Source organism: Coccomyxa subellipsoidea (assembly GCF_000258705.1).
Source record: "Coccomyxa subellipsoidea C-169, whole genome shotgun sequence".
NCBI lineage: Eukaryota > Viridiplantae > Chlorophyta > Trebouxiophyceae > Coccomyxaceae > Coccomyxa > Coccomyxa subellipsoidea.
The window spans coordinates 1,498,960-1,513,754 of NW_005178036.1; the positions used below are offsets into that span (position 1 = coordinate 1,498,960).

General features: G+C 52.4%; 2 protein-coding genes and 1 non-coding gene across 3 annotated transcripts; 2 read left to right on the plus strand and 1 right to left on the minus strand.

The window, feature by feature from the left end:
• Nucleotides 1–104: 104 nt before the first annotated feature.
• On the minus strand, nt 105–4,775 carry COCSUDRAFT_66025 (hypothetical protein). Its single transcript, XM_005648134.1, has 11 exons — nt 4,604–4,775; nt 4,341–4,453; nt 3,833–4,057; nt 3,276–3,467; nt 2,834–2,987; nt 2,535–2,639; nt 2,308–2,422; nt 1,829–1,970; nt 1,262–1,520; nt 861–1,015; nt 105–561 (listed from the first exon to the last, which is right to left on the minus strand). The coding sequence occupies exons 1-11, from the start codon at nt 4,667–4,669 to the stop codon at nt 396–398; spliced, it is 1,692 nt and encodes a 563-aa protein (XP_005648191.1). The 5' UTR covers nt 4,670–4,775; the 3' UTR covers nt 105–395.
• A 759-nt stretch (nt 4,776–5,534) lies between these two features.
• Nucleotides 5,535–5,608, plus strand: COCSUDRAFT_t36. The gene has a single exon. It is a non-coding gene; the product is annotated as a tRNA-Val (tRNA).
• A 7,023-nt stretch (nt 5,609–12,631) lies between these two features.
• Nucleotides 12,632–14,449, plus strand: COCSUDRAFT_15452 (kinesin-domain-containing protein; the record flags this gene model as incomplete). Its single annotated transcript, XM_005648135.1, has 4 exons — nt 12,632–13,006; nt 13,224–13,445; nt 13,723–13,933; nt 14,178–14,449. Coding segments are annotated over 4 exons (1,080 nt in total), but the record flags the coding sequence as incomplete, so codon positions are not given.
• Between the last annotated feature and the right edge of the window lie 346 nt (nt 14,450–14,795).

The window sequence follows — 14,795 nt, forward strand, 5'->3', positions numbered from 1 at the left end:
TTTGAATGGCCTGCATGCCATGTGCCAGTGAGGACTTGCTGGATATCTCACAATCATCACTGCTTGCAGCGCCAAAAGTGCATTATGATGTCATGACCAAATTTGAACAAGCAATTCTTCTCTTCTTAAAGAGTATTTCGAAACAATAAAGACCCTTAGAAGTTCAATGACAGACTGTAAGATCATTGGGCCGTTCCTAACAAAGAACCACTTCTTTGGAATCTGTCAAATCCCTGGCAATTGCCAGCAAAGAAGCAGGCATAATGCTACATCCGGCAATGACAGATTATTGCATGCGTTTGTGCTGACCAGGGTGCAACAAGCACTTTGGATGGACATACTGAACGGCCGATCAACAATATTTATTTGCATTCTCTATTGTTCATTTATGAACGTCAGCTCTTGTCCTGCATGGCATTCCTGAGGCGGATCATTGCGGTCAAGCGCGTGTGCACCAGCGACCACAGATCCCTGGCCCGCCGTGAGTGATGCGCCGGCGGTGGCACCCCTCTCCTTATCGGCCCCACACTGCTCTCTCTCTCCCTGATCGCCCCTGGCACACTGCAGCACAGCCAAAGCCACCTCAAAGATTGATCATGTCAGGCGACTGGCAGAGTGTCCTGCCAGATGACCCAAGAGACCCTCTGTGGAAGCTAGAAAGAAGTTGGCTGAGACGTCCCGCAATCTGGGTACCGGCCATGCAGCATGCTAGAGCTGTTGTCTTAAGCAAGCATGGCCTGCTTAGACCATCCCATTCCTTTTTGGTAGGACATCTGACGGCTGCTCCCATGTGATCCCAGGCACTGAACCAAACTCTGCAACACATGCGTGGCCGCCCTAGGATGCAGGCGAGTCCGCACCTGAAGCCAGAGTTGTCAGCGGAGTGCTGCTCGCTCATCTCGGAGCGCGCTCGCAGCACTGCCAGCACGCAGCCGTGCACCGCGCGCACGAAGTACTGCGGATCCAGAATCGCATTCAGCGGCTCCACCTTCACTATGTGCCGCCCCACCACATCCTGCAGGGCCAACATACACAGCATTCCAAAGCTGTTGCACATGACTAGCTGGCAAATATGCAGCAGACAATGGAGCAGTTTCTACGAGTTCCACGGCAGCACACGTGCCAGAGCTATGATTTCAGCTGCTGGCCAGCCTCGGAAGCAAGTTTGTGTCAGAAGTTTGTGTCAGAAGCTTGCTCCCGGAAGCTTGTCACTGCCAGGCTTGATCAGTGGGATTAAGACTCGGAGTTTGGCACACGTCACCGTGATGTGCCATCCTGTGATTTGTGCAACCGCAAGGCATGCAGGTGTCTGAGACAGCGCGCGTGCCTGGAAGGCGAGCCCCTCGCCGGTGAGCACGTCGCGCACGTCAACGATGTGGGCGGCGCCGTGGCCGATGTTGTCGTCAAAGAAGATCTGGATCACGTCCTGGTCGGCAGCGTCCAGCAGCAGCAGCTTCCCCGCGCGGCTGCGCTCGTTACGGCTCTTCCAGAACGGATAGTAATCCCTAATAGCATACGCCCTGCGCAGCACAGGTAATATCTCAGATGCAGCCATGCGAGGCCTCACAGGCATACATGGTGAAGACTTCGTTTGACTGACATTAACTGTGTTTGACTGGGTCGAAATAGTGGTTCCATCATCTTGCACATCTGTGTTTCTTTTAGGGGAAAGGAGTGTTCGCTCAGCAGCTGTGCGGATCACATGTCAGTCCATATGCTGTGCAACCCAAGCGATTGTGGGTCCTCATGTTTATGTATACAGTGGCGATGCAGCTGAGGGTGAACGTATGTACACGGGGCAGAAGGCGAGGCTGCTGCAGGCACCCACCGGTTGCCGCGGCAGGTCTTGGCCATGACGGCTGCGTGCATGGAGATGAAATCCGACAGCAGCCTCCCCTGCCCAGCATCCGCGCTCCTCTGCAGCGTTTCCCTCGACAGCTCGCTCGCCTTCAGCACCTCCTCGCTCGCACCTGGGACCATAAAGTGCTATCAGGTGTTTTGTGTGCCGTGCCAGTAGCACGTCTTGTTCAAGCCATGCTAGCGCCCGCTTGTAAGCGTGGCCTTGCAAACCTTGCTAATGGCATTCACTGAGCATGTGGCCTGCCCAGATGCATGATATGTTCCAACGCCTTTGTGAGGCCTATGCAGCGGTTCCCTGCCTTACTGAGAGCTGCCCTGACACCATCAAGGCTCTGAGGGCAGATTGCTTGTAATTGCTTGCTTGGCATAAAATGAAGTGATGCTGCTTGTGATCAGGAGAGTGTGATGATTAGGAAGCACAGCACTCTGGAAAGCGCAAGAGCGCACCCTCTAAAAGCACAGACCCGTCGACCTTTGCGGTGGTGCGCACAAAAGCGCCGGTGGACTCTGGCACGCTCATGCGAAGGTCAGTCGCGCTCCCATCGCTGCCGTCCATCCGCACCTAATCAGCGCTAAGTTCGATCATTGCCACTCCAGAATATGCACCTCTGTGGCCCTTAGATGTTGATCATTGTGTCATGAAAGGGGTTGATGCAAGGCAGAGAGAGAGCTACCTCTGGGTAGCAGGGGTGCTGCCCCGTGGCAAACAGGTTCATCTCATCCACAACCTCAATGATGTCGGCGCCAAACGTCCGGAAGATAATGCTGAAGTCCCGTTTCTGCGCGCATGCGACTACATTTCTTTTTATCTAAAAGAAGAGCACTCCCAATACCATCGACGGTGATCATATAATCACAGCTCTGCACGCAGCCTACTTGTCACCGCCGGTCGCAAAGCACAGCTCTCTGATAGCTACCGCACCGAAGGACTGCGCGAGTTGGTTATGTGAAACAGAGGGTCAAGCCTGGGCACCTGTGCCTGCAGGTGTTTCAGGAGGTTGAAGAAGGAGGGCAGGATGTGGCGAGCGCCCTCGCTGAACAGATACTGCCCCTTATCGCTGCTGCCCGCTGCTTCCCTGCTCTCGCACGGCAGCGCGAGTGCTGCCTTGAGCTGCTCATAAACACCCCTGCAGCAGGAAAAATTCACAAATTCCTCAGCATGACAGCAATGCAGCCTGCTGTTCAGGGGTGCAGAAATCAGCATGGTGCCTGCTGCCGCCTGCAAGGACTGGGAAGTCATGGTGATATATGACATCATGGTGATGGCTGCACCACAGGAATCTGCAGTACGATATTGCTGGGAACCTTCCAATGCCATGCGTTGCTCTTCCTCCATACCTGACCATTGTGCGCCATTAAAACCATTCCATGATTTGAAAAATTTACGCCATAGTGCACTCCCTTGCTGAGCAAACCGAGGGGAGCGAGCGCGCCTGAACATTTCGCCGGGCTCTCTGGGCTCGGTGAACTTGCGCTTGTGGCTCTGGCGCATGTGTTTGGCGCGGCTGTTGTAGCGCTCGCTCTCGGGGCTGGATCCCACGCGGAAGGGCAGCAGGAAGGAGTCCAGATAGCTGCGGTACGTCATCAGCTGCGGATCATTGGACGGCCTGTGCAGCACACAATGTGAGCATGCGTCTGATCCAGCACAGTTGTGAGCTTTGAGCAGACACTGCAGAAGTTCTGCCATGCCAGGCAGACTGATGCTCCTGCTGCAGCCGTATCCAATTGATAAGGAGTGGAGACAAAACATAAATCGGAATGCATGAGGGCATGCCTAGGATAAGGGCATCATGGTGCTTTGCAGCACATTACAACATGCTGAACATTTCCAGATGCCGTTCAGCAGGAGGGAAGGGCGCAGATTGGTGACTTCACAGCCGCATACACCTACGTCACCAGGACATCTGTGCAGCTGGAAACACATGCTCACGACACTGAGAGAAGGACATGCCAGAGGTGAGGAGACGCGTACCTATCAGTGGCCAGACGACCAACAGGCACCCACTTGGGCCCCGGCTCAAGGCGTCCCCAGGCACACTCAGACAGCAGCATGTTCACCATGTGATCCGTGCTGGCGTCCTGCGCCTTGTCGCTCATGAGCACCGTCTTGTTGATGTCGAAGTGCAGGATGAGGCGCGCCTTCACCACTATGTTCTCCTCGTACAGGCCCCGCCCGCTCTCCCCCTTAGAAACATACCTGCAGACGCACACATTGGCTTGGTTAGTATGACAGTGTTGAGAGGTATATCTGAGTGCATTGTGTGTGTGTGTGTGTCTGGTGTCTGTACTTAACAGAGCTTGCATGCATGTTATGTGCGCGTCGGGCTGGCCACTGTGGGTACTCTCAAAGTTAAGCGGCAGAGGGGCCACAATTGAAGCATCTTCAATTGAAGCTACCGCCTGAGCAAATCTAAGCTCAATAATCAATTGGGACGACGGGTTTAACCTTGACTTCTTCGCCAAACCACACCATCTCTCACCTTTTGATGAGGTCAAAGGCCTCCTGCCCGAACTTGCTGAAGGATCGGTGGCGCAGGGCCAGCTCCAGGCGATGCTTCCTGTAGTACTGCTGGATCTTTGTGGCCGCCTCATCCTGGACAACATTGCCATCTCAACATCAAAGGTCATTGTACGTGACAAGTCAGGCTCTTGGGATGTGACACGATGCTTGTGCTCAATATGCCCTCATCAACAAGCATTTGCTGAGGTGAGCTAAGAAGCAGGACATCCAACGAGAGCACACCGGAGTGGATGCCACCCGGAGCAGCCCTACTCCCCTGTCCTCCTCTGCCTGCTCTGGGTCATCCATGAGGCTGCCAACGCGCTTGCCCCTCTTGAGCGCGCCTCCTCCAGACACAATGTCATGATGACTGCGCGGCGATGTGCTCAAGTACTGCTGTACTAGGATGGCTGCCTCTCTGGGGTGTTTCTGTCTCCTGCACCAGTTATATCAAGACCATCTGCAGCTAGAGATACAGTTTTCCGTCAATTCTGCCACCCTAGATATCACAAAGGCGTCGCATGCTCTGAAGGGGCCATGCAGCCAACTCTGTCATGCACATGCAGGACGGGTTGCAAGGACTTACTCAATCGGTTGCGATCTTTGAGCAAAAAGAAAGTCTAAATCGCTTGAAGATCGCTCCATAGTAACATTTCCTTGGCTTCAAGTCATGCCGGCATCGGCTGTTCTGCAGAGCTTGCTCTCGATGGCCCCTTCAGGGGGCTCGTGGAGCTCTTGGAAGCAGCTGAGCAGCGGATTGTTTCTATTACGTTTTGATCAAATAGGAAAGGGTGTCCTCCTTAAGAGAAAGCCGGCCCCAGGACAGATGTAGCAACTACGATCCTTCCTTGTACTTCTACAAGCGTGTTTATCAGCTTCTGACAACTCAATTCAATTAAAACTTGCTTTCCATTTACATCACAAACATCACACTGGCCAAAGAGTTCGGTACAGAACCCCACGCTCAGGGCTGAAGACCCTCAGATCGCACGACCACTGGGGTAAGCGTTCAGATCTGAGCGTGTAGATCGTTTCAACTCCAGCAATCAAAAATGGGTTTTTAGAAATGATCGTTGCCATTGCTAGATGAGCTGGAGTTGAGTAGATGACATGGCTAGGACACAGCAGTAGTCTATAGGGCTGTTATTTAGGCAAATTGCAACAACAACAGTGAGCTTCTGTGGTGTAGTTGGTTATCACGTGTGCCTCACACGCACAAGGTCCCCGGTTCGAGCCCGGGCGGAAGCATTTCTTTTTGCAGTTTTTTTATGTTTCCAGTGGGAAACATTATCAGGATATGGCTCAGTGATTATACATGCCTGGTTTGAATATGGCCCTTCATGGGTCGTCCTTCAAGCGCTAGCCAGCAGGCGCACATGTGTACAAGCCCCGGTTGCGCCCTGCCAGTGTTCATGACTTGAAGTCATTGACTTCTAAGTTGAATCTTGACATCAATCACTTTTTACAGCACTCAGGGCTGATGCTTGTACAATAATTTGTGCTATTGTCTGCACCATCGAGATGAGAGTTCCTCCATCCATTTACATTGTAGTTGTTCCATACTGTTCGGTGGCCACAACTTGTGAAGTTGAAAATATATCAACCATCCCAGATTAATCATGATTCTCTCGAGTCATCGCTCCCTGCTGGCTCCAAGCCTTGGCAAGCTTGACTCAAAACATTGCCAGTTCACCCCTGCGGTCTGGTGCATGCGGCAGCCCCATGCCAAGGGACGCAGGCCGGCATGGTCAGGCCTCTGCAGAGCTACCTCTGGCCAGCGTGGCAAAGCCCAATAAATAGAACTTTCCTTCATCAGATCACCTTCAAGGTAACTTGCATCTGCAGACCCAAAAACTAGTATGCGCTGCTGCCTTTTCCAAGGGTCCCTGGTATTTTCATTGTGAAGAGTCTTAAAAACACCTTCGACCAGCCTTATAAGGCTTCTGAGCCTACATCTTCATGGCCACAGAATATATTCAATGGCAGCCGCACCACATTTTGTATCCGATTGTCCCTGGCGTAAGAAAGGGGCCAGCGATTAATTGATGAAAGTAATCGAACCCATTGCACATCAATCAAAATAGTCCTACCGCCAATCAAGTCCAAGACAACACAATGAAAGAAATCGAAACTTAGCTGGCAATTGTGCTGTAGCGGTGTTTCAAAATTGCCAGCACGATCATATGATCCCTATGGCAGCAGCTGTAGGGACCCCAACAGTCGAAGACAAACATCTCGTTTGTTGACATTCGCAACCTGACACTTCTACTCAAAATTGGTCAGGACAGAGGGACACGTGCCGCACAGGCTTCTATTCAACGGCGACATCTTACGCCTGAGAGCTGTCAACCACAGCGTCCCACTGCTCTTCTGACAAGGGCATCACCCGACCATTGTACACATCGGCCATTTCCCAGTTGGCCAGATCAGCAAGAGGCACCGCTCTTTCAAATGCTTTCACCTGCATCACAGCTGGGATTGAGAGGATGCAGCACTGAGTGTGAGGAATTTGTGCCACTGCAAGAGCCTGGATCGACCCTCCGGCTTACAATTTGTTTATTTATTTAAACATGGACCCTTCATGCGTGCTGGCAGCCGTGCGACAAATTGCAAGGGCGCGCACCAGCTTGACTTGAATAGCCCAGTATGGATTGTTGCCAATGCTGCAGCCGGGCATAAATCTGTCTGGCCTTGTGACCCAGTGCTTTCGGCTGAATTCAGCATCCCATGCTGTGGCATCTGGGACCGGATCCCCTGGATAGGATACAAGCGCTTCAGAGTCAGTCTTCGGCAGGAACATTTTGAAAATCGGATGAAGAGGTGAAAAACTTGCAGCAGCACAGTGGGCAGTGATGCACAGGTGGAATATACCAATTGCTTCAAGGATCGCCGTGATCGCTGGTGAAGGTCCTGATTCGCACAAGAAAATGACGTCCTCGCGTCTGATGTTCTTCAAGTTCGTGACATCTTCCGCCCGTCGGACTCCTTCGACACAAATCAACTGTCGATCAGTGACTAGGAAGGGAAAATTGCTGCTCTTCTAAGTACACTCAACTACAAGGATGTTGCGTCAGGCTCCAAAAAATAAAGCCTGGATGGCATTTAATGCAAGTCGCAGGTGAGTGAGGAAAGACAAGACACTACTAGGAATTGACACCAATAGCCATGTTGTACCTGTCCACAGAACCTCCCTGCGACCTTTAGCATCAGAATCTTCAACGGAGAATTCGGTGGATTGCTTCCCAAATAACCAGTAAGCGCTGGAAGGGTCTGCTCCCGAGTCACTTTGGCACATCTAGGGGCAGGATGACAGCGCTGTACTATCTGCACAAGGTGCTCTGAGGCAAAATGGAATAACGTTCGTTTTGTTATTCCACAGGATGAGTGCTGCCAATAGATGACAAGTTCGGTGGCAAATAGATTGCCAATTTGATTCCCAAGGTGACTCGGATTCCCAGCTCATCACGTCTCGGAGATCCCTACCCCATTACATCATTCAGAAGTGCATGCAATTGGAGTGCATGCAAGCTGAGAGATGGCTTCGATGTGAGCATCCTTTGTGGATCTCGCATCGCAGTGACCAAGTTCAAGTGCACATAACTGTTCTCTCATGAAGCTGAAAGCCTTGTCGACATTTCAATACCCGCAATAGACTGCGGCAAACTTTAAAGCTTCTTGAAGAGTTTTCCTAGAAGCTTTTGATTGATCCTATGATAGTATTTGCTATGGCTGAGAAGAATGCAGCCTTTGATATTAATAGCTAATTCTACTAGCATGCATGTCTGAATTCTCTTAGACATGGTATGCTTTCCGTAATCAATTGTTGTATCAGGTTGCATGCACCTCATAGCATGTTCCAAGAAAATCATCCAGGCGGATCCATCCGGTAATGGACCACACGACACGACACAGGGGGTGGAAAATTGCACCACACTCTCGCACACCAGACTCACCCTATCGTGCACATCCAATTGCGGCTGCCTTTTGGGACTCTTGCTTTTGGTCTGGTGTTGCAGTCTCAAGTCTTCACGGACGCTCAACGAGGTCAAAACCTCGCACCTCCTGCAGGAGTTGGGATCCGTGCTCGTTTTCGGGAGGTACAAGCATGGGTTCCTTTGTTTGAGGGTTTCGCCAGAAATCTGTGAAGCTTTAAGAAGAGTCCTATGCGATCAAATTGAGCCGGATCCCCAACGCTTCCAGCTATGCTGGACGTCTCCCCACAGGGCTTCCAAAAGAGCTCCTCCATCAGTACCAATGGTTGCACGATCGCCAATGGCGTGGTGCGCTGAGCTTATTGCAACCATAATATTTTCTTCTTGCCTGATGTCAGCTTCGATCTCCACAAGGATCAAGTGAGAGCCTGCAGCTCAAAAATGTATTGGTGTCTTTATGCAGAGTTCAAAGGAAGTACACACTGAAGACGACACACTAAGGGAGAACAACGTGTACGTAAAGAATCTGGCACCTGATGTTGATGATGAAAGGCTGCAGCTTATGTTCAAGGTGTGCTCCCATTGAAATATCTCTTCAAGGTCTGCCCAATTATGATCCTTCCAAGCCCGCTGCCTGCATAGCCCAAGCTTTGATTGGCATAAGTTACTGGAAGATACATCTTCCTTTCACCTATTAAACATGAAGCCACTGTCACTCTGGCAAATTTCTCTTTGATCCTGTAGCCGTTGTTGCAGGAGTATGGTGCTGTGAAGTCCTGCCGAGTGCTGTTTGATCACAATGCCGTCAGCAAACAGGTGGCGTTTGTGCAGTTCGAAACAAACCAGCAGGCTCTTGACAGCATCGCTGCGCTCCACAACAAGGAGGTGCGCTGCCCAGCTGCACCGCCTGATACACCAACCCTGAAAAGCATTTGTGCTCTATGAGTTCTTTGATCCATCTCCAATGCACCCATAAAGGCAAAGGCAGATTATTGCGCCGCGCTCTCACTGGGATTTCTCTTCTGGCCAGCACTCTGAGTGGTATAGTTTATTTGTCCTCTCTAAACTTATGTCAGATTTTGTCAGACAGGACCTGAAATTTCTTGGTTGATCTCTGACCTGGTGGAGGAAAGCCCAAGTTAGAGAAGGTTGGAAGGCCGTCATAGAAACGCTGCTGCGAAGCACCTGATCCTCATGGAGTGGAAAGGCGTGTAGTAATAACAATAAAAAGTCATTTCCTGTGCTGGGACGCCTGTGAATTTGTGGACAGCCGCTGATCAACCTTTGCTTGCTGCACAGGCGGGCGGAGCAAAGCCGCTGCATGTGGCACTGGCGATGAGCAAGATTGACCGGCAGCGCAAGGCGCGCCTATGCAGCAGCGAGGGGCGCCGGTGCAGCGCTGAGCTGCCCTCTGACGAATTGGTAATGATTTTAACCAACCGTCAAGAGCCACATATTCTTATGTTATTACACGCCTTTCCTGCCAGAGGCAAGGTGTCAAGTTGCTGACAAGGTGCAGGCAAAGGCTACCAAAGTCCTTCCTCTTGATGGACTCGCCAGATCCAAGCAAGACCCGATCAACCGTGGGCACGATCCGCGGTATTATACCGTCCCCGTCAGCCGGGGCATAGAGCCAATTATTAAGAATAAACAGCACACGCAGCAAAGTGAGGGTGCTCACCCAGCTGCAGCCTCCCATCTCTGGAGGTACCTGTTCGAGCGCCCTAACTGCGCAGCCTCATTGAGGAAAGGGTCGAAAAGCTTCCTGTGATGCTCCTGCAGGAGTGGATCAACAATGGGATGCCCTTACAGCGGGGTGTCCCCCCGGCAGGAATCCCGCTGCATCGGCCGATGGTGCCTCGACCTGCCACCAATGGATATGCCCCAGGTGCAATCTGCGATGAAGGACTTCTGCCTTTTCAGAAGACTCCTGTACCAATGGTAATAGCGCTGCTAGGACTGCCACAACATGTCTGCACACTTCTGCTGTTCCTGACTGCCAGGGCCAGGAGTGAACAAGAAGCTATGCTTGCATGGTAAGATTGCATGCAGATGAAAAGTGCTTTCTGGAAAGAATTGCAAACTTGTGCGCAGGTCCATTCTACATGGCTCCTGGCCCGTACCCGTCCTACGGCAACCCCCCTTACGGCTTCTCCCCGCCGATATTCGCTGCGCCGCCGAGCGGCTTCCACTTTGTGCCCCACGTGCAAGGCCCCATGATGCCTCCCATGGTGCACCAGCACCCGCCAATGGTGCCACTCATCCCCCACGCCCTCTTCATGGATGGCTACATGGTGCCTGCCCCCAGCTCCTGGACTGCTGTGCCCAGAATGGAGGCATGGGCGCCCAAGGTGACTCAAGTGCCCACCTGCTGATGATTTTGTTCCTCAGCGGCGCTTTTGATGATGTGCCAATCGAACAAACCAGGGTCACCGCATGCGGTGTTTCCGGTGTTCAACACACTTATCAAGTTTTGCCGATCTGTGTGGAATGTGCTGAAAGGGGCCTGCAAGTGTGTTGGATCACTGATCTGCGACAGCACGAGTCAGCCATCCAGTGCATGCTAGTTATGCTTTTGTGGGTTGCGCAACAAGAGGTTTGAAGATGAGGAAGGAGTGTTGACAATTCGGCATGATCTGAGGTCTGTCCTCCCTTAAAGCGGTCTTTCTTGGGGTGACATGGTTCTTTGCGTGCAGGAGGGTGCCAACCACATGATGCCTGCACACACCATCTACAAGCCGATCGTCGGCTCGCATTCACCAGCTTATGAGTCATGGAGGGGCAGGTGATGGACTGCCAGTGACAGGCTGTCTGGCGCCAACAAAGAAGTCATGCTGAAGTTGCAGAACTGGGCATGTCCAGTTGCATGCTACTGTGCAACCACTGCACGGCGCGCAGTGCAATGGTTGCACAGCTCGCTGTTGTGTCAATGTCAGCTGCAGAAGGCAAGCAACGATAATTTGCTTTGTCAAGCAGCGGGTGGGTCTTTCAGATGTTGCTCCTAGACTAGGGCCCTTCAAAATGTTGTTCTGCACGACTGACCAAGCAAATGTTGACTCATTGCTGTGCTGCTTGCTTTTGCACAGTAGCCCAACATGGGGAATACTATAGGGCCGGCACAGCTTTTTGGTCTGTGTTTCCCGGTGTTGCATACCCAGTGGACAACCTTACCACATCAGGCCTGCAAGGCAAATATCTGCAGTGTTTGAGTAAGCTGGCCAGCGGCTTCCGAGCGAGTGGTTGGAATATATACGTGGGAGGAAATGCAATTATTGTATTAAATTTGCAGCCTCATGGCCTTTTGTTGAGCAAGTATCCTTCCGTAGAGTAGTTAGCACAAGAGCATGGGGTGCACAGCGCTTGATTAGCGATGCGTTGTAGGGACTCACGTGGTCTGATGCAGTGTGCATGCCAAACATTGTCATGTTTGGTTTCGCAGCCAAGAAAAGATTGAGGGAATGAGCAAGAGACAGCGTCCCCAAGCTTGCAGCTGCCAGTGAGCAGAGTACATATGCCGTCTGATTTCATGGTTGTGAGGTTTCTGATCAGGAATCCTGATTCAGGATCATGATTGGCTGCTAGGACCTGCAGTGCAGTGCAGTACTGGTGTGTGGAGCTCTTGAGAATGACGCAAGAGCTTTCTTTGTCTGAGGCTGATATATCATAGATGGGTAACATGCCAACCGGTGAAATCTCTGTTGCTTCAAGCAATTGCAAATGGCAAGTTGCCTACAGCTGTTCGGACCTGGTCTCTGCTCCGAGCAGAGTCTGCACCTGTCGCCACTGATATGAAGTCCTCACCACTCTTGCTGAACGCACCGCACGTCACCGCACGTACAGATGGGTCCACATGCTTTAATGACATGCCACAACCTCATCAGCTGTATTCGTCATGCCTCAACTAGGATCCAGCAGCTGCCCTGGGCAGAGGAGGGAATGGGGGAACGTGCTATGAATTTGACCGTTGAAGGGCCAGGTGATCGATGCATTTCAATTCCTGGTGAAGGGGGTATAGAAGTGAGCCATGGTCTTGCCTTTCTATATGTTTCACATATGACACTCGATCCTTTGTGACGTGAAGGCCGCTTGAGAGGAGCCAAAGCGTCGTTTTGCCTCTTGCCATGGAGAACATCAGGTATGTAAAAGACGTCAGGAGCGTGTCATGCATCGGTCTGCGACAGATATTCCATACCTAACAATTTATTTTCAAAGCAAAGTTGTGTTGACAGGACCACAATTTCTTCAGTGCCAGTGTCAGCCTAAGAGGACAGTCTTTCACTTTACAGCCTGGTTTTCATATACATTGAGGCCTGCTCCTCAATAATAATGCCATTGCTGCAGTGTGAGTGTCAGAGTTCGTCCGCTGAGTGAAGTGGAGGCGGAGAAGGGTGCTGCCTGGAGGATAGAGGGAAACACAATCCAACCAGCTGGCAGGGATGCACCAGACGGCGGGTACAGCCTCGACAACGTCTTCGACAGCAGCTGGAGCACAGAGGCCGTCTACCAACACACCACCAAGGATCTGGTCAAGAAGGTCGTTGGAGGCTTCAATGGCACGGTCTTCGCCTATGGGCAGACGAGCAGTGGCAAAACCCACACAATGCGTGGGACAGCCTCGGACCCAGGCATCGTGCCTCTTGCCGTTCAAGACATCTTCAATCACATATCCAGCACACAAGACCGAGAGTACCTGGTCCGAGTGTCCTATATGGAGGTGAGTATTTTCAGGAATTCCCCTGATCACAGGCCAAGCCAAACACCTTTCTGACTTGGAGCGCTGTCACAATTGCCAATTAGAAATTTCTGTAGGCCTTATAAACCGTTGAGTATGGCACACCTTTCTTCAGGTGCCCCCACTGTCATTCCTGAGGTTGCAGATGTGTACAACTGGGAACAGGGACAACCTCACACATCTCCTTGGTTGCATGCAGCTGTACAACGAGGAGGTCAACGACCTGCTGTCGACAGACAGCACCAAGCTGCAGATCCACGAGAGCAAGGAGAGCGGGGTCTATGTGGCTGGCCTGCGCGAGGACATTGTGACAAGTGTGGAGCATGTGCTCCAGCTGCTGGAGGAGGGCGAGCGCTCCCGCCACGTAGGGGAGACTCGCATGAACAAGAACTCCAGCCGCTCCCACTCCATCTTCCGCATGGTCCGCACCACCCCACACCCCTACCACTGCCTCACCCGCCTTCCTTCCTGCTTCCTGGCAGGATCAAGCAACTTTCCCAGATCCCATGGAAGCATATTGCTGATTACACGTGCACGAGCTTGAGGGGCGCTTACAGTAAACATTGCTGCTGCCCAACTTCAAGATCACAGATGTGCTCATGCGTGAAGTGTCTTCTGCGTCGTGTGCAATAGTTTCAGGCTGCAGGGATGTATTCTGTCGTGAAATACCCTTTTCCATGTATTTACATTTGGCGCAGGTGGTGGAGAGCCGCAGCCTGGACCAGGAATCGGAGGAGGGCGGGGCGGTGTGGGTGTCAGTTCTGACGCTGGTGGACCTGGCGGGCTCGGAGCGCATCAGCAAGACTGGCGCGGAGGGGCTGCGCATGAAGGAGGGCGCCTCCATCAACAAATCCCTGCTCACCCTCGGCACCGTCATCAACAAGCTCAGCGAGGGCACCCAGACCCAGGGTCAGCCCCTCGTCAGAATCTAAGCTCGCAAACAGGCCTTGTCTACGCTTCTCTGCATGCACAGCATTGCAGCCTTCAGTCAGTCAGGATGTGCATGAGCACACCTACATCTGATCAGGAGATCTAGCGCAGTAAAAGATCCTAGGAAGAGGGATCAATATCTGGACAGCCACTCAGATTGGCTGCGCAATCTGAGATCAAAGAACAATGGGGTGAGCCAACATGCAATTTCTTGCGCATGCAGGGGGGCATATACCGTACAGGGACTCCAAGCTGACGCGCATCCTGCAGCCGTCGCTGGGAGGCAATGCGAAGACGGCCATCATCTGCAACATCACGCCGGCCTTTGTGCACTCGGACGAGAGCCACAGCACGCTGCGCTTTGCCTGCCGTGCCAAGCGCGTGGTGAACAACGCCATGGTGAACGAGGTGCTGTCGGACGCCGCCGTGCTCAAGCGCCAGGCCAAGGAGATCGAGGAGCTGCGCCGCGTGCTGGCGGCCAACGGCGGAGGGTGAGGCAACATCCCTGCTCCCATTTCTGTCCTAAGTCCCACACCCTTAATCACTCCTATGTCCCACGCTTATTGGCTAGCCGTGTCCATGCAATGATAGTCTTTGTAAGGGCTTCCACTGAGAGCTGACACAATGGACCACAGCACCACGCTGCTCTGCGATGGACAAATGCACAGGATGCATGGGCGATTGGGTGGCGCGAGGTTTTGGTCAGAATACCCATTGAACATCTGCGGTGTGTGTGCGGCAGGAACGCGGAGGTGGAGCAGCAGATAGCGCAGCTGCGCGCAGAGCTGCTGCACAAGGAGCAGGAGAACGAGCGCGTACAGATGCAGCTGGCCAAGGAGAA

Excerpts from the sequence above, each read along its gene's own strand:
- COCSUDRAFT_66025 (XM_005648134.1), bottom strand. The coding sequence starts at position 4,669 with ATGGATGACCCAGAGCAGGCAGAGGAGGACAGGGGAGTAGGGCTGCTC. Across the intron at positions 1,521-1,828 it reads AAGACCTGCCGCGGCAACCG|GGCGTATGCTATTAGGGATT; the intron begins GTGGGTGCCTGC and ends TGTGCTGCGCAG. Across the intron at positions 562-860 it reads GCTGACAACTCTGGCTTCAG|TGTGCCAGGGGCGATCAGGG; the intron begins GTGCGGACTCGC and ends GCTGTGCTGCAG.